Source organism: Papio anubis, chromosome 14 (assembly GCF_008728515.1).
Source record: "Papio anubis isolate 15944 chromosome 14, Panubis1.0, whole genome shotgun sequence".
Classification (NCBI taxonomy): domain Eukaryota; kingdom Metazoa; phylum Chordata; class Mammalia; order Primates; family Cercopithecidae; genus Papio; species Papio anubis.
In genome coordinates, this window is record NC_044989.1 from 14974425 (window position 1) to 14996020 (window position 21596).

At 37.5% G+C, this 21596-nt stretch overlaps 1 protein-coding gene across 3 annotated transcripts in view; it reads right to left on the minus strand.

The window, feature by feature from the left end:
- Positions 1-21596, minus strand: part of NBAS (NBAS subunit of NRZ tethering complex) — a 405988-nt gene that overhangs the window by 45365 nt on the left and 339027 nt on the right. For all 3 annotated transcript variants that reach the window (XM_021924592.2, XM_003908295.5, XM_017947297.3), the window contains 3 exons: positions 19945-20147; positions 17827-17916; positions 5598-5793 (listed from right to left, as the gene is read on the minus strand). In XM_021924592.2, coding sequence (XP_021780284.2) covers positions 5598-5793; positions 17827-17916; positions 19945-20147 — 489 coding nt within the window. The remainder of the gene's footprint in view (positions 1-5597; positions 5794-17826; positions 17917-19944; positions 20148-21596) is intronic.

The window sequence follows — 21596 nt, forward strand, 5'->3', positions numbered from 1 at the left end:
GTGACTGGTGGCCAAAAAGCCCAAACATTTTACTACCAATTGCCTTGTGTATTTTTCTGTCCCTAGAGTGTAGTACAGTGCATGTCAAATGACATATGCTTGAAGAATATTTGGTGAATATTTCACATATATTGCCCTATTCAAACAACAGTTATTAGGCACAGCATTTTTCAATATTTGAATTAAGCAGCAGTTAACATACACAGTACTATGTATTGAGACAGTGACAAATGTAAAAGATAAAGCAATGTTTTGTATTCTCTTTCAAACCCCTGATTTCTCATCTCTAATCAAATTTAATCCATGTAAAGTCACAGTGGGAAGGGGAAAAGGCTATGTTTTATTTGGTCCAAGGCTATTCAAATATTAGTGCTGTATATTTCCCTGGCAAATAGGAAGAAGTGTAGTACAGGTCCAAGAATATAGGTTTTAGAATCAGACAGAACTGGGTTTGAGTTCCATGTATCACCTTAAATTGGTCATGTGACCTCATTTAAAACAGAGAGGCTGGTTAACCACTTTGCAACACAGTTTTAAAGATTAGCATGCACATAGTACACAATCCAGGGTTCCTTCTTTTGCCCCCAATGATGCCAATGGCCAGAGGGCAAATATTGAAAGGAAAGAACCCATTGTTCATAAGGAGAAACTCTCAACATCTCCAAGTATTTGCAGGACCAATTAAAATGGATGCTCTGTCAACTTTAATTATTTTAGGAAAAAGGACACAAGGAGTTATATCCTAACATTTCAAATCTCTTGCTCATATTGGGACAAACGTGCTGTGACATGAGAAGCAACTGGCTGGTCAGAAATCACTGTCAGCGAATTACGGCAAGCTAATAAAAATCAAACAAAAGTGCTTGGCCACTCTGTAAGGAGATCTTCCCATTATTCCAAGCAAATCATTTTGCTTGCATATCAGGGGGAAGCAGCATGGTCTAATCCTTCATCATTAATGGCAAGAACATCAGACTGAAAGTCAGGAGTCCTGGCCCTGCCATTTTAAGGGTGACCTTGGACAAGTTTTTAAAGATTTGATATTCATTTATTCAACAAATATTTATTGAGTGTGAGATCCCTGTTCTCATGGAATTTATATTCTAATAGAAGAAGAAAGAGTTCGTATAATAAATAGACAAACATAAGGACAGGCAGGAAGGAGTCAGCAGACACTGGTGAGTGATTTGTGGAGAATTAAGACAGCAATAAAACAGACCATGACTGAGGTGGTTAACTTAGGCTGTACAGTCATTGTAGAAAAGGAAACATTTAAGCGAAAATATGGGGAAGGCAGTACTCCTTTCTGGACTTCTGTATCTTTTTCTGTAAAATATGACTGCTGAAGTGGGATGCTTCTGAAAGTCTCTTCTAGTTCTAGGAATCTGTGATTTCATGGCTATTGGAGATATGTGATATGGATGTGTGCACATATATTTTTAACTTCAAATATTATCCTATATTTGGTTAAGTAAATCATGACAGTGAGTCTTAGTTTTGAAGACATTTAAGGTAACAGTAAATTATTTGTAAGGATCTAAATGTAACTTGGCATACTGGACTTTTGTTGCTGTTCTCTGAGCTCTGAGAGGGAAGGGCATATTTTACTAAAAATTTGGAAATACAGTCAAACTGATTTCTGAAAAGAAGGGTTAATATGTCCTTGCACATTTCAAAGTAGGCAAAATACATGCATTTGTAATGAGGTTAGAAATTATCTCAAACTAATTCTTCTGGTGATCACTTACAACCACAAATTCAGATATATTGAAATTTTAAAAGGTAAAACTAAGCCACATGTTCTTTTTTACATAAAAATGGGAAAAAAGTTTGAGGTGATAAGGTATGGGATTTTTTTTAAAGGAAATAACCATATTTTGCCCCATATTTTTCACGCACCAGTTAGCTAGAAAATTACAAAAGCTGAAAAACTCAGATAAGCCATACCACGAGGATTAACACAACACATTCATCCCCTCCCCCCTGCCCCCATGTCCCTCTCTTTTTCCCTCCCACCCCAAGCTGGGGCATATTTCTGGAATGGAAATAAAAGCCTCTTAAACTGTTGAAAAATAAGGGTCTCTGAATTTTTAATTCTGTTAACTAATCATTAGAAAACTAGAAATTACTGTCTCTCTGAGAACCGGTGAGGTAGCAAGAACCAGAGACTGTGTTTAATTTTGCAGGAGCTGGCTGGTTTCCCAGCAACACACTGATTTGTGGGGCCACTACTTTGGGCACCTCGAGGATAATTAAATATCAAGTCTCTCTGAAGTATGCAAAGTCTGCCTAAGAGAGATAGCAGCCACACTGAAGGTACCAGTCCCACATTTTTTGGTAATTGAACATTGCAATATCATTATCTATTCTTATCCTTACGCTGTAAGAACTCGTCTCTATCCTTAATATCACCCAAAGTATCTCTGAGAATGAAGAAGGGGATAGAGAGAAAATGGAAAAAACGAGAGCATATACAGTCAACCCTCGGGGATCTTCTAGGTATTTGGGATATGGAGACGAAGAGTGGAGTTTAATGTATGTGAGAGAAATGATGAGGGAATCACAATATCCTCTATCTCCTCTAGTTCAAGCTTCCATTTTATATACTGAGCAGCCAAACACATAGATGAAGAATCTTCCCCCAAATTATAAAACTAGTGGTAGAGGGAGGATGGACACATACACAAGTATCTGTCCACTAGTGCCGTCATCTTTCTACTACTCTAGTGAAAGGTAACACAATTTTTGAAAAACAATAATTTAAGAGACAATTTAAACTACGGGCATAGTTTTGTAACATACCAGAAGTTGTTGGTGTTTCCATTCTAAACGCAATTTTTCTGCATTCATTCACCCAGTAACGAGAGGTTATTTACAATTATAAGTCATATTCTGCCATCAAAAGCACCTGTCCTTCAAAATAGATTTCCATGAGTAATGCCAGACAGACACTTTTAATTTCTAAAGGAGGAGGGGGACACTCACTGATTTACTTCTTGGAGAAGACTCTAGATGAGTAGCATCATTAAGCCAGTGTGACTTTCTTATTTGTACTACCAAATATTTAACAAATCCATATCATTACCTACCAAGAACAGGGAAAATGCTCTTACATAAGGGGAAAGCATAGAGGAGAGAAAATAAAAAGAATGAGGAGGATATGAGATGACTTGTATTAGAGTCATTCAGAGACTCTTAGGAGAGATTTCCTAGAGGGCCTGAAAAAGATCGCACCACCACAGAAGAAATATTGGCGAAGTGCAGTTACACGTGGATTTGGCAAATGAGACAAAATAGTTTGCACTCATAACAATAAAGTCAGGTCAGTTTAGAAAAGTGCTTGAGAAAAAAATCTTAATTACAAGCCAAATTTCCTTAAGTTCTGCTTTTGGAAAAAAGTTAAGCTATCAAGGAACTAAAATCTCAAAAAAATTCAGAAATCCTTGAACTCATATAAAAGTTACAACTTGTTTCTTGAGTAATTAGAACATTGAGAAAAGCTTAAAAGAAGAAATAGCAATGATACTTATTTATGAAGAGCTCGGGTTCAAATATCAAAGTGTATGTTCTAGTGTTTCAACATGTCAGATAATATGGACATTTTCCCCTTTTCCCAACTTGTACACTGTTTCCTAGTATCTTTAGAATATTAGGAATCTGACACAACATAAAGCAAGGCTCTAACCAGAGAAATCAGCCTCATTATCCGGACAGGAAGGTGAAACTGACTGAAGTTGAGAACTTGAAAAGTGAAGGTGTGAGGAAAGTACATAACTGTAGTCATGTTCATTTGCTTCAGGACCAGAATCAGAACCTAAAGTTCCACATAGCAAAACTAATGTGACCTATTTTAGGGTTTACCCCAGGGATGCCACATGAACCTTCGTGTTTGCTGAAAACAAGTACATCTCTAACTTCTATGCCCCGTAGAGCTCACGGCCTATTGCCTTCATGTTCCTAGCTTGCTCTTTAAAAAAAACTGCAAGTGGCTTCCTCAAGTAATACAAGGCAAAATGTTGAGACTGAACATGTTAAGGTAACAGTGCTTCAGAGAGAGTATGATTCTGACATTCATGACTTTTTAACTACAATCCACTTCAGTGATTTGACAAGAGTAAAGAATCTTTGATAGGTCTATCTTTTTTGAATCTCAGTTTCTCTAACTCTGAAGAGCAAACAATAGTATTAACCTCTTCATCTCACAGAGGAAATAAGACTATATCTGATAATGATTACAAAGATATTCTGTGATGAGCCCCAAGATATTCTTAAAATCTGAATCATTTTTAAAAAGAAATTTATTGTTCTTTGGATGTGGTAATAACCATATAAATTATAAACCTGCTTTATAATTAGACAGTAGAATGAGTTGGACTTAGACTTCTAGGAAACTCTTTTGCAATGGGGATTATCTGGGAAGTCCTAGTTGCTAACACTTATTGACATGATGGCCTAACCCTGCTCGCTAAAGCACGTGATTAAGGTTACTGACTCCTGGACCCTATGGCCTCAGGGTGCATCAATTTAGAATTTAAGCCAAACTTCAACAGCCACCATATTTCTTTGATTTAGGAATTAGTATTCTTATTTATTCAATCAATAAGGATTCAAACTCTGAGTATGTGCACAGGATACTTAGGGTCAAAAGATGGTAAATATATCCTCTAGGGCTTCAGTTTTCATGGTGGTGGGAAAACAAAACTTTTAACAGTAATTAATAATGATAATAATTATAAATAATTAAGGCTCAAATATATGGAATTCAAGGTTCCATTAAGCTTGCAATGGTTAGAGAAGGTTGTAGAGAGAAGATGGATTGAGTGAGTCTTGAAGTACAGTATGAAGAAACTAAGATCTTGTGTCTCTGCTACATTACGTCCTTCTAAATATAGGGAGAAGGGACAGCATTTTAGTACCTGGGCAAAGCACGAAGGAAATGAATTAGCTAAACTGTTCACCATATTTCCATTCAGATCTGCATTTTTCCTGGGCAAGAGTAAGCCACCATAATTAACTGATACTGTGAACCATCCTATCTCCTATTAAGAGAAAAATAATGTACACGTGTTTCTACATGTAATCTACCATGCATACGCATGTTCAAGCATATGGAAAAATAAAAATTAACTTTGTTGCACATATTCAACTACTAAATAGCTGACTGATAAATATATTGGAAAGTCTGCATTACCAAGAAGATTATCCAGTTGACAGTTGTTTAAAGAAATGAAGAACTGACCTCCAATTATTGTTTTTTTTTTTTTCCCTTTTGAGATGGAGTCTCGCTCTGTTGCCCAGGCTGGAGTGCAGTGGTGTGATCTTGCCCATTGCAATCTCTGCCTCCCAGGTTTAAGTGATTCTCCTGCCTCAGCCTCCCGAGTAGCTAGGACTACAGGTACGTGCCACCACGCCTGGCTAATTTTTGTAGTTTTAGTAGAGATGGGGTTTCGTCACGTGGGCCAGGCTGGTCTTGAACTCCTGGCCTCAGGTGATCCTCCCACCTTGGCCTCCCAAAATGCTGGGATTACAGGCGTGAGCAACCGCATCTGGCCTAATTATTGTTAGTAAGAAAAATAATCATTCAGACACTCCCTTACCTGTTTCTGGGGCCAGGAGGCTTTGAGAATGGCTTCAGTTCTAAAGAAGACGAGGAGCTTGCTGTCCTCCTCAGTCAGGTGAAATGATTGCCCCAAAATCTGCAGCACGTGAATGCGGGGCCGCACTGGCCAGGCGTCATCAGCACAGAAAGGCCGCAGCCACTCCAGCAGGTCCTCAGGGGAAACCAGCTCCTCACTGCAGGGAAAAATCCAGAGGTATCTGTAAACTCCTAAGCCTTTTATTTTCCCCCTTCCAGTAATCAAATGTGGTCACTGACCTAACACTTGTTTGTTGGATGACTTCATTTTTTTCCTCTTGAAAGGAAAAATTTTGGTGTTTAAATGGCTTATAGCAGGTATTTAAAACCTATGTAAAATGAATGTAATTTTTAAACAGTATCATATTAAAATGAGTTATATAAAGCAGATAAATATCCTTGGCTAGTTTGTTTCAAAATTTAGTAAGTAGTAAGGCTTATTTCTGTTAGTGATACCAATAGCGCAAGGCTGCATTGTAGTAATTTTATATATCTGATTACTCGTTGACAATAATTAAGCAAAGTAGGTATCGTAAGTTACTCTTTACAGCTGAACCAACAAACTTCAGGGAAGTGATATAACATGCTCACACAAATGTATAGTAGTGCTGTATGACCCCAAAGCTCCAGTTCTTTCTACCATTTTCCCCAGATGATTAGAATTTCAATATGCCATTAGAGGATCAAATTTTATACTACTCTAAAAGTGAAGTATGAATGCTTGGTTATTATAGGACTGTGAAGTTTAAAATGATTCAGAAAAGGGGACAACAAAGTTTGTACAACATTCCATCTACTACTGGAATCTCTTTTCTTGTAACCCCAAATGAATATCTTATTTGATTATGTCAATGGATTATTTATCCATAACTCTTAAGGGGTTATCCACAGAGAAGACTCACTCCCACATGGGCCTGGAGATCCCATGCTAAAACACTGAATTATACAGGTTTTGTTGTAGCCAGATCCTTATAAGGCTTTTAGCTATAAATCACCTAGACTGAGTCCCGGTCTAACTTACCTTAAATCAAATTCCATGCCCTGATAAGATTACAAGACTTTTTTTTTTTTTTTTTTTTTTTTTTTTTTTTTAACTTCTGAGAAGAATAAAATTCTGCAATGCCACTGAGTATGTCTTTCAGTATGTATTATTTCATATACTTGTCAAATATGATCTTATGGCAATTTAAAAGAATTATTTGTATTTAAGAATAAATGAAACTACAAAATTTTGTGGATAATTGGTTTAAGAATTTCGTAAATTCAGCAACTCGGTTGTTAATTTTACCTATAAGACTTCTAAATATTTATCAGAAATGGAAACAATTCAGGTGCAAAAATAGAATACTACACCTATTTCTGGTGAACTTTTTGCAAAGTGAACAGACAGTACAGTGTAATGAATGTAATGCAAAGACCATTAAAAAAAAAATCTGATGGACCTAACTGAATCCTGGCTGCAGACTTTCCTAAGAACTCTAGATAAAATCATGAATATTATCCTTCCCAGGTTATAGTGACACAGATAAAGGTCCCAAGAGTGTGTCACCCGGAGTCTGTGAAACCAAGATAACATATACAAAGCACCTAGCAAATTATGTGGCACAGAGGAAGTACTTAATAAATAGTAACCATCATTGTCATAATAACGATCATCACCATAATTATCAGCATCATCAAAGCGCTATAGTTTGTGCTTAATGATACAGAGATAAAAATTATATGGTCTCTGCCTTCAAAGAAATAATAATACCATGGAACAGCAAGACTTTACAAGTGACTATTATCCAAATTACTAATATAAATGTGAACAACTCTTCTGGATGAAGAGTGAATAGAACCAGGAAAGGCTTCAGAGAGGACATGGCATCTGAACAGGATCACAAAGGATAATTAGAATGTATATAAATGGTCAGAGAAATGCAAATCAAAACCACAATGAGATACCATCTCACACCAGTTAGAATGGCGATCATTAAAAAGTCAGGAAACAACAGGTGCTGGAGAGGATGTGGAGAAATAGGAACACTTTTACACTGTTGGTGGGATTGTAAACTAGTTCAACCATTATGGAAAACAGTATGGCGATTCCTCAAGGATCTAGAACTAGATGTACCATATGACCCAGCCATCCCATTACTGGGGATATACCCAAAGGATTATAAATTATGCTGCTATAAAGACACATGCACACGTATGTTTATTGCAGCACTATTCACAATAGCAAAGACTTGGAATCAACCCAAATGTCCATCGGTGACAGATTGGATTAAGAAAATGTGGCACATATACACCATGGAATACTATGCAGCCATAAAAAAGGATGAGTTTGCGTCCTTTGTAGGGACATGGATGCAGCTGGAAACCATCATTCTTAGCAAACTATCACAAGAACAGAAAACCAAACACCGCATGTTCTCACTCATAGGTGGGAACTGAACAATGAGATCACTTGGACTCAGGAAGGGGAACATCACACACCGGGGCCTATCATGGGGAGGGGGGAGGGGGGAGGGATTGCATTGGGAGTTATACCTGATGTAAATGACGAGTTGATGGGTGCAGCAGACCAACATGGCACAAGTATACATATGTAACAAACCTGCATGTTATGCACATGTACCCTACAACTTAAAGTATAATAATAATAAATAAATTTAAAAAAAAAAAAAAAAAAAAGAATGTATATAAATGGAAGTGTGGGAAAATATAATCCAGACAGAGAACAGCAAGAAAAAAACAGCAAAAGATTTCAAAGGACAAAGAATGTTCCGGGAGAGATTAAAGCACAGAAGTGTGGGTGGTAAATTAGAGGAGAGCGAGCTAACGAAGGACAGGCTTTCTCACCTAGGTAACCAAGAGACTGAAAACAAGGCTGAAAAGGCGGTGCGGTTTAACTCTTTGACAGCACAGGCTCTGGAGGTGTTAGGCCCAGACTCAGGGCCCACATTTGCCACTTCCTGACAATGTTACTTTGACCAAGAAGTCACTCAATAGATCAGAGCCTCAGTTTCCTTATTCGTATATTGGAGATGGATAACAACACCTTCCTCATGGGGTTGTTGAGAAATTAAACAGAAACATAAAATAATAAATGCAAGGCATGTAATACAATGTCTGGCATATAACTAAGTGCTTCAATTAAAAGCAACCATTATTATTAAGGACATCTGATCTTTTTTGCATGAAATGGGAATGATAGACGATTTGTGAGCAGTGAAACATCAAAATCATGTTATTGATTAGAAAAATGTATGGGCTGGGGCAGACTAAGGCACTTGTGATGAAGACTTGAAGCTGTCTAATTCAGGAAGAAAGTAATTTAAAGTCCATTTCTGATTATAAGTCCTAACAGTTTCACATAAAATGAAGTTGATTTTTTTTGCCCTTTCACCCAAGTGCCAAGAAGAGATAACTAGGAAAAGCTAGAATGTGAGGAAGCTGTTGTCATGAAGACAAGCTGGAAGTTATAATAATAACCAAAGCCCCCAATACGGTGAATAAGAATGAAAACAGTATTAATAATAACTTCTGAAGGTTTACTATGTACCATCAATTATATCACTCATCATAACTATCCTTTTCTTGTATACTGTTATCATCTCCAATTTGTAGATGAGGTAACAATCTCAGATTTAAGAATCTGACTACGGCATTTTGAACTGAATGATACTAAAATTTTAAAAAAGATCAAAATAATTTGTCCAAGGTCACACAGTAAGTAGTGGCACGAATATTTCAACTTGGACTATCTGACTGCCTTGTCAATTACTACACAATGCTACTGAACCAAACGGGCATATTCCAGAACAGTGTGGCAGTGGATTAAAATTACTCAGCTATGATGAGATAGAGAAGGATTATTACTCTAATATTCGTCAAGTTATTAAATCAAATTAGTTCCTTTTACATTAGAACTTACTATGCGGCTAATAACATTTGACAGTTTAGAGGAACATGCTCTCATTTTGTGTTGATAGTTCAAACATATAATAAAATTAGGAGAAGTCTTTCCTAAAATAGAAGCATTGTGTTCCAGAAGAACCATGTGGTAGATGTGCTTCACTATTACTGGTGCTCAACAAAACTACACAGAAATGAAAGGCAGCTCTTTAGAAAAAGCTTCCAAGGACATTGACTAGACACTATCTCCTGAAGATTTTAGCTTCAAAATTGCTTACATTTTGATTTCAAATTGAGTTCTTAAAATTCATAGTCATTCTTATGGTTCAGCAAATATAAAAACAGATACACACTAACACATGCATAGGGAAACAGAGAGGAAGAACCATGATAAAATGTTAACAACTGGCAAATCAAGGGGAAGAGCATGTCGGTATTTTTTTTTAATCTGTGTAATTTTTCTAAGGGTTTTAAATTTTTCAAGATAAACAGGTAAAAAATAGCAATTATAACTTTCATAATGTAAAAACTAGAATAGGAAGAAGGAAAGTGATTCCATTTCTCATCTTTTACGAAAGCAAGGAGAGGATTTAATGAGCTTAAAAATTAAAAAAGAACATCATTATTTCAAAACATATTTACTTCATTATAAGGGTAATACAAATGATTTTAAAAAGTCATAAAATACACTTTGGGAGGCTGAGGCCGGCAGAACACGAGGTCTGGAGATCGAGACCACCCTGGCCAACAAGGTGAAACCCTGTCTCTACTAAAAATACAAAAATTAGCTGGGTGTGGTGGCACATGCCTGTAATCCCCGCTACTTGGGAGGCTGAGGCAGGAGAATTGCTTGAACCAGGGAGTCAGAGGTTGCAGTGAGCCGAGATCGCGCCACTGCACTCCAGCCTGGTGACAGAGCAAGACTCCGTCACACAAAAAAAGAGAAAAAGTCATAAAATAGATAAAAAAGAGAAAATCTCTCATAGTTTCACTACAAACACGTAGGGAATTGTTTCCACCTTTTTCCCTATAATGAGGATTGGGGATGGGATATTATACTGCAAACAATAATTTAGTACACTATTTTTAAAAATTAGATGATAAAGGAAACACACACAGAATCAGTTTTGGTCCAAAGAAGTCATGTGCAATACATACACAGCTCTATTAACAGAAAAGAGCAACAGCAGCGACAGTGACAACAAAACTATGTTCATTGAATGACTAATTTGAGACTGTGTTACTCTGAGGTGGCATGAGTGTTCACCTGGCATTTCCCTATTATGTAATGTAGCATGGAAGGACATTCACAAATGTACAAAGGAATGGAAGGGAAATGTCAAGCAAACAAAGGAAATTATTGAATCAAAGCAAGAAGACAGATTTTTAAGCACATAAATAAGCGAATCCTCAGTCAGAGAGTTCTCAGGTTCTGCATGGCATACACATACAAAGATAACCCAAACTTAAATTCAAATAGTTAAGGTACATTAAAGGAGATGGTAACTATAAAAGCATTTTATAAATCTTGATGCACTAATCAAAATAAAATATTCTTATATGAGAATGCAAGAAAGCAAGACTACATTCAAGCAAGCAAAACACACACATTTGAGATTTCTTTTAAATGTAAATGTCATAGAATTTGAATACCTGAAGGAACATTAGGTCTCTTCCATACTGAAAGTAAACTGGCAACCAGATTTTGTGACTGGTTTGCATAGCAGATGCCAATGTTTCAAAATTAAGGAATTTCACAGACACACAGAGTCAGGATGTTCCAGCTCCTGTTTAAAAACTGGATGATAGGAAAACAGTAGCAAAAACAGGCTGTGGCCAAGGCAGCAGCTGCCTCCTTTAGACAAGGAGCTCTCTAGTTCATCCCAGGCTCTCCCACTGCCTACCTCGTCTGAAGCCCAGTAGAAGGAGGGAGGGGTATATGCAAGTGAGCTAACAGTGAGGGACATAAACATTCATTCCCTGTAGGTCCCGTGCCTCCAATTAATGAACTGACCCACATACTATGCACACTTTCCTCACTAAATATGGAGTGGGCGGGACAGACATTTCCCAGGATAATGTCTTCTATTTACCAGCTCCCATGAAACAATCAGGGGGAACTGGCAAGGAATAAGAAATAACTGCAAATAAATGAATGCATAAATGGTCCTGGAGTAATATAAAAAGGGTGACTTTAGGAAAATCATAATCATGTTATATTAAAAGAAAAATGCCTGGAAAGGTAAGGATGTTGGTATGCACACAATTCCAATCTCAAAGCTTGACTCCTGATAAATACAGATAATCTCCTTGTGGCTGCTCTCAAACAAACGCCAACCCAGAATCTCTTCCTGGGTTCCTGGAGAACTGTAAGCATAGTTAAAAAACAAAACAGAGTATCTTCCTGGGCTTCACTTCTCAGTGAAAGGGGGGACACACCTTGCTGTAACATGGCAGAGTGGATACTCATAAATATGGCCCAAAGTGATCCACAAATACTGCGGTAACAGAGTGGATCCACCGTCCTGGGTTGTGACCACGGCTTTCAGGAGGGCTCAACCTCACAGGACATAAGGCCTCATGAACTGCAGGTGCTCAGAGAACACTGGGTGATTTACTTTGCCTCATAGAGCAGGAAGAGGAAAAAAAAATCAGATTCAATTTGCTCCAGGTGGGCCGTTCTTTCTTTTTTTTTTCTTTGTTTTCACTTTAAAAATAATGTGAAATCTCTAGATAACAGCAAAGAGTTTAATAAAGTCTGAATTATGTGACATTGTTCAATATTTATATGAAACTTTAAGGCAGCTGAAGCCGACTGTGAAGTAGCAATTTAAATAATCAACGCCCCCCCCCCCCCCCCCCCCCAAACTCAATAGTTTTGAAGTAAATCTTTCTTCTTTTTTTGAATATTGCACAGAGGAATTTTGCATTAATTACCTGTTATCTGAGTGAATTTAATGCTATAAATCCTTTTGAGAATGACAAATATACTGGCTTATGCTTGTGAGACATTCTTGTTAGGAAGTTTTTTAAAGCTAAATGAAGGCGAGAAGTAGAAAGGGAAATAAGGCAAAGGCAGAGAGAAGCATGTCAAAGAGACAAGAAAGGTAAGACCTTGCTACTCGAAGTTCTTCCATGGACTGGGTATCACTTGGGAGTTGGTTACAAATGGAGAATTGCAGGCCCCACCCAGACCTACTCAATCAAAATCTGTATTTTAATAAGATCTCCAGGCTATTCCTATGCAGAATTAAGTGTGAGAAGCACTGCTTTACTTTCCTGTGCTGGCTCTTTAATGTCAAAAGGAGGTGATATGGTGAGAGAAATGCATACCTCTCTGAGCTTCATTTCCTAATCTGTAAAATGCACATGACAATTTCTGTATGATAAGGTTGTTCTGAGGACTAAGTGAGTTACTGAATAGCACCTTTCCAAAGTCTTGGCATAGAGGAATTAGAAGTTCATTAGTATTTTTTTGTTTCCTTGTTTTTAAAATATTTGACAGCAGTATTTTCTTATTTCCAGGTGTAACAGATATATGGATATATGCTCTTAGAACACTCTTAGTATTGAAATTCTTTTTAAAAACTTACTTTTCTTAAGCAAACAAATTCTTAACACAAACTAGAAATTGATATTTTATTCCTGAAATAGGATGTTACAAATATACCTAAATAATAAGAGACAGCATACACATTTATGAATTTCTTTTATGAAAGAAATTTCATATGCACAAATAATTAATTCCTTTGTCCTATCTTTAATTGTAGATGTTATGAAAGGTCTTTGGCATGATTTAAAATTCTTAAGACACTCAACTCTCATATCTAGAGGCAAGAACGTGGTTAAACTGAAAAGAAAGCCATCTGTACAGGTGGCCTGTCTAGGTGTTATAATTTTAAGTTACTTAAAATTAGCACAGATAAAAGAAGAGGAAAAGAGAGCTTTCTGGGTGAGGTAGGAGCTGCAGTGAAAGAGCAAATGATTCTAACACTTTTTTGTGGAATCTTCAGGATTTTCTACATAGATGATCATGCTGTGTGCAAACACGGACAATCTGACTTCCTCCTTTCCCATTTGGATGCCTTTTACTTCTTTCTCTTGTCTTATTGCTCTGAATAGAACTTCTAGTGTGATGTGTTGAATAAAGTCGTGAAAATGGGCATCCCTGTCTTGTTCCAAACCTTGGAGGAAAAACTTTCAATTTTTTCTCATTAAGTATGATGTTAGCTATGGGTTTGACGCAGGGAAAACAGAATGGAGGTTCCCCTAAAAATTGAAAATAGGACTACCATTTGATGCAGCAATCCCATTACTGAGTATATATCCAAAGGGATGACATCAGTATGTTGAAGAAACTTCTGCACACCCATGTTTATTGCAGTGCTATTCATAATCACCAAGATATGAAATCAACCTAAATGCCCATCTAAAGATTAACGGATGAAGAAAATGTGGTACATATAAATACCATTCAGCCACAAAACAGTGAAATCCTGTCATCTGCAATAACATGGATGAACCTGGAGGACATTATGTTAAGTGAGATGAGTCAGGCACAGAGACAAATACCACATGATCTCACTCATATGTGGAATCTAAAAACGTTGATTTCATGGAAGTGAGAGTAGATTGGTGGTTTCCGGGGAGCAGAGTGTGGGGTACTAGAGGATGGTCAATAGGCACAAACTTATAGTTGGGCAGGAAGAATAAGTTTTGGTGTCTTATTTATACAGTAGGATGAATCAGAGCAAATACCAATGTATTAAATATTTCAAGATTGCTAGAAGAATTTGAATATTGTCACCACAAAGAAATGATAAATGGTTAAAGTGATGGATATGGTAATTATACCAATTTTATCATTATGCTATGTATACATTCATTGAAACATTACAAGTCGGGTGTGGTGGCTCACGCCTATAATCCCAGCACTTTGTGAGGCCAAGGCAGGCAGATCATCTGAAGTCAGGAGTTCAAGATCAGCCTGGCCAACATGGTGAAACCCCCCCCATCTCTACTAAAAATACAAAAATTATCCGGGCATGGTGGTGGGCACTTGTAATCCCAGCTACTCGGGAGGCTGAGGCAGGAGAATCACTTGAACCCGGGGGGCAGAGGTTGCAGTGAGCTGAGATACCACCACTGCATTCCAGCCTGGGCAATACTGCAAGACTCTGTCTCAAAAAAAAAAAAAAAGGAACATTACATTGTACCACATAAACGTGTACAATTATTACGTGTCAATTATACAATATAAAAATTTAAATTTAAAAGAAGCAAATAATATTTGCGCCAACATAAAAAGATAAAAGAGGACATGTGGGCCGGGCGTGGTGGCTCACTCCTGTAATCCCAACACTTTGGGAGGCCGAGGCGGGTGGATAACCTGAGGTCAGGAGTTTGAGACCAGCCTTCCCAACATGGCAAAACCGCGTCTCTACTAAGAATACAAAAATTAGCTGGACATGGTGGCAGGCACCTGTAATTCCAGCTACTCAGGAGGCTGAGGCAGGAGAATTGTTTGAACCAGGGAGGTGGAGGTTGCAGTGAGCCGAGATTGCGCCACTGCACTCCAGCCTGGGCAACAAGAGCAAAACTCCATGTAAAAAAAAAAAAAAAGAGGACATGTGAATAATGGCATAAATTGCTAAAATTAACCACAAAACCAAATATTTGGTGGTGGCCGTCAACACACATCCTCAAATTCTTACTTTTTTATGCAATCTCCCTGCCGGGGATATTGTGGGATAGTGTATACCTAACCCAAGAGCATGTAATGCGCCTGTGTGTGTGACATCTGAAGATGTGTATGAGTGAGGCTACTGTCAAAACAGACACTATGGAGGGTAGTGGATGTCCAAGTTATGAGTTTGGGACTGAGGGAGGCTTGGTATGTCAATAAGAGAAAGGGTGAGGGGCACATAAGGCCTGGCACGGGCTCCTGGAGGTTAGGCTGTCATGTCAGGTCAAGGAATGAATAACTTGAGAGCATTACTTTCAAAAACCAGAATAACCATATCACTGCAAAGACCCTCCTTGGAGCTACCTGGAAAACATAAACCGCCTCCCTTCCGTGACTCTGCCAGGCACATTATTGGGAAGGGAAACCCAAACAAAGGGTGTCAGGTTTAACTGTGCAGATTCAAAAAATACTTGCCAAAATAAAAGTTATGGCTTTGTCTTTCTTCTTTTTATTTTTTAGGCAAAAAAAAAAAAAAATTCCCTGAATTTTTTTTTTTTGTTAAGAAGGCTTTGTTATTCTGTGTCCCTAGAATAAAAAGTAAGATCTTTTTCTGTTCCTCCACTCCCTAATGTCTTTTTCAAACCTTAAAAAATAGTCTGTATTAGAGTGAGTCTCAAATTGGATTCTTCCGTATACGTGGCTAGAAATTCACTAAGAAGGAACACTGCCTTTTAATATTCTTGAGATGTCCCCAGCGGGACAAGACTAAGAAGCCCCATTGAAAGGGGCCTAAAACAGTACCTGTTGAGACCCTTTCATCTTGGGAGGCCAGGATCCAGAGTCAGCCTAGCCTGAGAGAAGCTGCGCTGCTGACAGCAGCTCCCTGGGAGCTGATGGCTGAGAACTCCCTGACACACTGGGAATGAGACAGCAGCAGTGAGATGGGCCCTGGAAGGAGGGTAAGTGTTTCCCATGTAGCGTCTCTGCCTGCTCTGCTCCCTGCTGCATGTGCAGTTGCTCAGGCAGCTTCCTCAGCCTGGAATACCATCATCTATCTCCTCCAAACAGACTCTTCTTTCACTGACCAGCTCTGTGTCACCCTTTGTGTATCCTGCCCTAACTACTCCCTCCACTCTGCCTTCCATACAGCGCTTCCCATTCCACAGCACAGTGACTATGGCTACAGTCCAGATCGTCTCCCCCGCAGGACTGTGAGCTCCCTGGGGTTAGAGGTTATTTCTTATCCACATGACCCCTTTGTGACTTCACACAGAGCACGGCACACAGTACACCCCACGAATCATTAATTTCTTTTTAAAATGGGGGGCCTAAATCAGCCACTGCTACAGCGACTTTCCTATCTGAAGAACTGTAAGCAAAGGGGTTCAGAAACACTGTGCAAGGTAAAAAGCACAGGAAGTAGAAGCCCCTGCTTGCAATGTTTTTCCATCTTCACCTACATAGCTCATTCTATATTCTGTCACTCAAACCTTGTGCACAAAGCAATGCAGGGAAATAGACTATGAAAGCATCGGCATCTGAGTACTTCATTATCATTTAGAGCCTGGGTGGAATCCGGGTTCTATTTCCCAGCTCTATAACTCTGGGCAAGTCAACTCCTCTCTCTGAGCTTTTCTTTTAGGTCCTCCTCTGAAAATGGCAACAACATATCCAGCCATTAGAAATAATAATCACAATAATCATTAAATCTACAAAGATCAATGGAAAGTCTTACAATAGCAAATAAATAAGAGAATACAAAAGCTTATACATTTAAACTGAAACTATATAGAAAGATATCTGTACCTGAACAATAACTGGTAGGTAACATGCAAATAAAAATGTTACCAAATGGAACTATGGGGAGTTTTCTGAAACCCGTCTTCGTTATATTCGATCACATTTTCAATTAAAGAAAGAAACTGGGGAGAGGTCTTATACAGCTGACATGGATATTAGGCATTGTAAAGGCCTTTGTGAATTTCAAGGACATGCATAACCGTTCATTTGTGGCTGCTCTTTTTCTTATCAATATCATTGTATCTGAACGAAAAATTCTTTCTAAAAATAGCATCAGAGAGCTATACATCTTTCTAGGCTTATAAAGCCTGTATACTTTGAGTCCTAAAACAAGGCAGACTTTATGCAAAGTTTTTTTTTTTTTTTTTTTTTTTTTAAAAGAACATATATACTCACCCTAGGAATTTCCATACTTAATCAATACAGTTGACGTGTTGGAGATGAGAATCCCTTATCTTGTAGGAAGCTCAGAGCAGTTTCTGCCCTGACAGAATGATTATGATGATTATTATCTCTAATGGCTGTGAAGGAGGCAAGAGAGAACAATGCTCTCCATGGCAAGCAGGACCTGGAGCTGGTGGGGTCAGCACAGAGCTAAGAACACCACGTCTCCAGGTGCAGAGCCGCTCCTTTCCCAGTTCTTCTGAGGAAGAACTGAGCCGCAGGTCCTCGATTCTTCTTTCAGAAAACACCTAAAAATGTGGCTTAGTCTTGGAAGCCTCATACACATGGATACTAACAGCAATTCTAATACTCTGAGGAAAGCCAGTTAATGAAGATGCACATACTGTTCTAGTCTTACCCCTTGTCCACACTGGCGTGGACGGCTGCAACAACACCTTCCAGGACCTTCAGTGGGTCCCTTGGCCCACCAAGGTCAGCACTGCCACCACTGTGAAAAGAGAGAGAAACTGATTCAGAAAAGGATCACTCCAGTCTCAGAAATAAACTTGGTATTCACACGCTTAAACGAATCTGGTTGAATTTTGGCATGGTATACTACCTGCCCATAGTCATTTGTGCTATGTGATATCTACAAATGTACCAAGCCCTACACTAGGTGCTAATGAAACATTTTCTGCCCTTAAGGGGCTCAGTCTAATATATGCATGTTTTCCTATCAAGAGAATAACACAATCTACTTGCACTGTGTCATTCGAAAAACATTCATTGAACATCAACTGTATGAGCTACTTTCAGCATTAAATGTAATAATGATTTACATCCTCCAGTTGAAGTTTTTTTTTTTAAAGAAAGCACTAATATTTACTTGCTACTAATAAGTACCAGATAACGCTAAACAGTTCACATATATTCTGCCACTATTAAACGCAACATCCTATGAGACAAGTACTATTATTATGCCCATTTTACAGATGTTATGTGTAGAACTCTAGTGAATCCTCAAAATGCAACAGAGGAAAAATATATTTTCAATGAGTTTTTCTAATAATTTAATGATATAAATCAACTGTTAGATTCGGTTCCTTTCATGTCTTTGTTATTTCGTGCCTACTACATTTTATTAACTTCCTAAAAGGTAAATGTTATGAACATTGTCAATAAAAATTTATTTTCCTTAGAAACAGAAGTAGCTGAATTCCTTAAGTTCTCTTTTCCTTCTATTGCTGCAAGATTTAATTAACATTTATTGAATGTCTTCTGTGTGCCAAGTATACCATTTATTGGATCAGAACCAAATCTGTAGTGGTAGAATTGGATGCAGAAAAAGAGAAGTATAATTTATGTCAAAAATTTATAAACATAAAACTATTCTATCATATTTTAATTATTCATGAAAATGGGCAATTTTAAGAAATAAACTAAATTCATCAAAACACTAATTTTTCAAAATGCGTATTTTTGTGAGCTTCATCTAAAACTTGGTTTAAGAAATAATAAAAAGATAACCATAAACCAAAAGGTACAAAATGTGGCCAACAAATATCTGTCATCATTTGAAAGAGGACACTGGTTCATACAACCAACATCAAAAAATCCTAATAAGCAAACAATAAAACTAAGCTTTATTAATTTGAAATTTGTTCTTCTAAAAAAAAGTTATGAAATTCTATATATCTCCCTATATATAAAATTAATGGATACCTCAGAGCATTAAGGTAAAAACTGTATGAGGCTGGGGTAATTAAACTGATAAAGGCTCATTTGATTTCAGTTCAGCTGCAGAAAACTGACATGCATTTAATCAAAAAGTTCCTCAAGAGCAATACAGAATTAAAAAGAATGCTTAAAAGGAGAATAAATTAAACATAACTAAATCTTTTAGCCTAATTGCATTATTCACAGAAAGTACTTGATGCCTCATTATTTTCTTAGCTTCACTTTTGCCTCTTTTCTAATCCTCTTGGATGCATTCCTACAAAGGCACCCGCATGTCGACACAAAGCAAGAATTTCTCAATTGTCAGTTTTGTGCCATTAATTGCAGGTAAATAATGTCTAAAGACACTTTACAGATGTCTAACTTCATCAGTGTATGATTAACCTTGTCTTGTGTTTTTCAAAAGAACCTTCTGGGAACCATTTTCCTACTACTACAAAGAATGGGAATTAGAAATGGTAAGATCTGAAAAACCATATTGAAGTCACAGGACAGTCTGAAACTTACTTACCTGTGTCAAATGCCATTTTGGCCTTTCCCTTATTGCAAGAAAACTTTGTAAAACGGGGTCCAACCAGAAATTACATAGCTTAAGATGTTATACACAGTACCAACAATGAAACATTTTCATGGTCTCCATTCTGAAGACATAAGACTATGAGAACTCTAAAAATAATCTCTCACTTTTGTAAAGTCCTTCAAAACTTATAAAATGCTTTTACATACAAGATGATAGCTTAGCACCATCATTGACAAAGTGTCACCCCAGTTTTTCCACAATGATCACTTTGTAGCTTACCTCAATGCAGAAATTATTTTCATGATTGCACTCTGCACTATATCCTTGGGTGAGATGTCAAGAGGGCCAACTGCCACCTCTAGCAGCTGCTGAATCATTGCTAGAGGCTGACCATCTAAACAAATAGCCACGGCTTCATCATGAAGTTTCTCTTTTTCTGATCGGGACAGATCATAGAGGTGACTGTATTTTTGCAGTGTTTCCTGTAAAGACATGGTAATCCACACTTAAACAGAAATTAAATGTATCTACATGCACAAAGTGAAACATATTTAGATCCTGGAACCAAATACATGACAAGCAGCAACACCATACCAAAGCGCATGTATTAGTTATTAAGAGCTTAGGCTCAAGGATCACCCACATTTGAGTGCAAATTCTGGCTTTACCATTTATTAGTTAGTGGGCCTTTGTGATCTCAAATTTCAACATCTGTAAAATGAGGATGAGGAAAATAGGGTCGTGTGAATACAGGGTGTTGTGAACATTAACTGAGATAATATAAAAATCAGTTCTTTAGCACTTCGGAAATAAAGTAATGCTCAGTAAGTACGAGCTTTTCTATTATTATTATCACTAATGCGCTACAACCACATAATAATCTATTGAACTACAACTATGTAATCCCAGGTATTATACATATGGTATCTAAATTAATACTTGTAAAAACCCTGCAAGTATTTTTAAATTAGCTCCATGTTATAAAAAAGGAAATTAAAGACCAAGGAGATTGAGCAACATGACCAAAGTCACACGGCTACCAATCAGCAGACCTAAGATTAGATCCCAAGTCTACTCCCCTGCCCTAGGCCACACTGCCTGCCTCTCCAATGTTGTAACAAATAATTTAAGAAATAAGAGGCAAGCTATTGTTTTTTGGCATACCAAATACAGTCACTTAACGATGATAACTGTTTCCAGATTCTTTATCGTTTCCCTTGTAATCCTGAATATACTGTTTAGTCTTTGAAACCAACCATGAGAAAAATCTGAATATTAACTGAATATTTGATGATATTAAAGAATGTCTATTAATTTCTTTGCTAGTGATCATGTTATAGTGGTTATTTTAAAGTATCTTTTAGAGATAGATAGGGAGGTATTTATGAATAAAATGAAAAGATGACTGAGATTTGCTTCACAATCCACAAGAGCAAGGGAAGGGAAGGCAGCAGTATGCATTAAGATGGGGCATGTTTTGATAATTGTTGAAGCTGGGAGTTGGGCACATGAAGTTTCATTTTACTGTTCTGCCCGCTGTGAAATTCTCTATTTCCAAAAATCCCTATGAGTTAAGCAGGGCAATTCCTAGTATCCTCACCTAAGAGAAGAGGGAACTGAGGCTCTGTAGGATGAAAGCCTTTAACTTTGGTTAAATTAACCTTCATGAGGATATAAGATTTTTTTGTACTGGGTATATAATTAAGGATGTTAAAATGAAGGTCTGAACTATAAAAGGGATAAATGCATGGGGTTGAAGGTTATTTCCCATTTTTGCTATACATGATGCCTTAATAAAAGTAACTAATGTCTAATTTAGGAACCTCAAGAGTTTTCTATTATGGACCATCCAGAGTCTGACTGAAGGCACTCACAAGTAGCTATATGGTACGTTTACATCACATCTTAGATGAAACAAACATGTTTTTTTT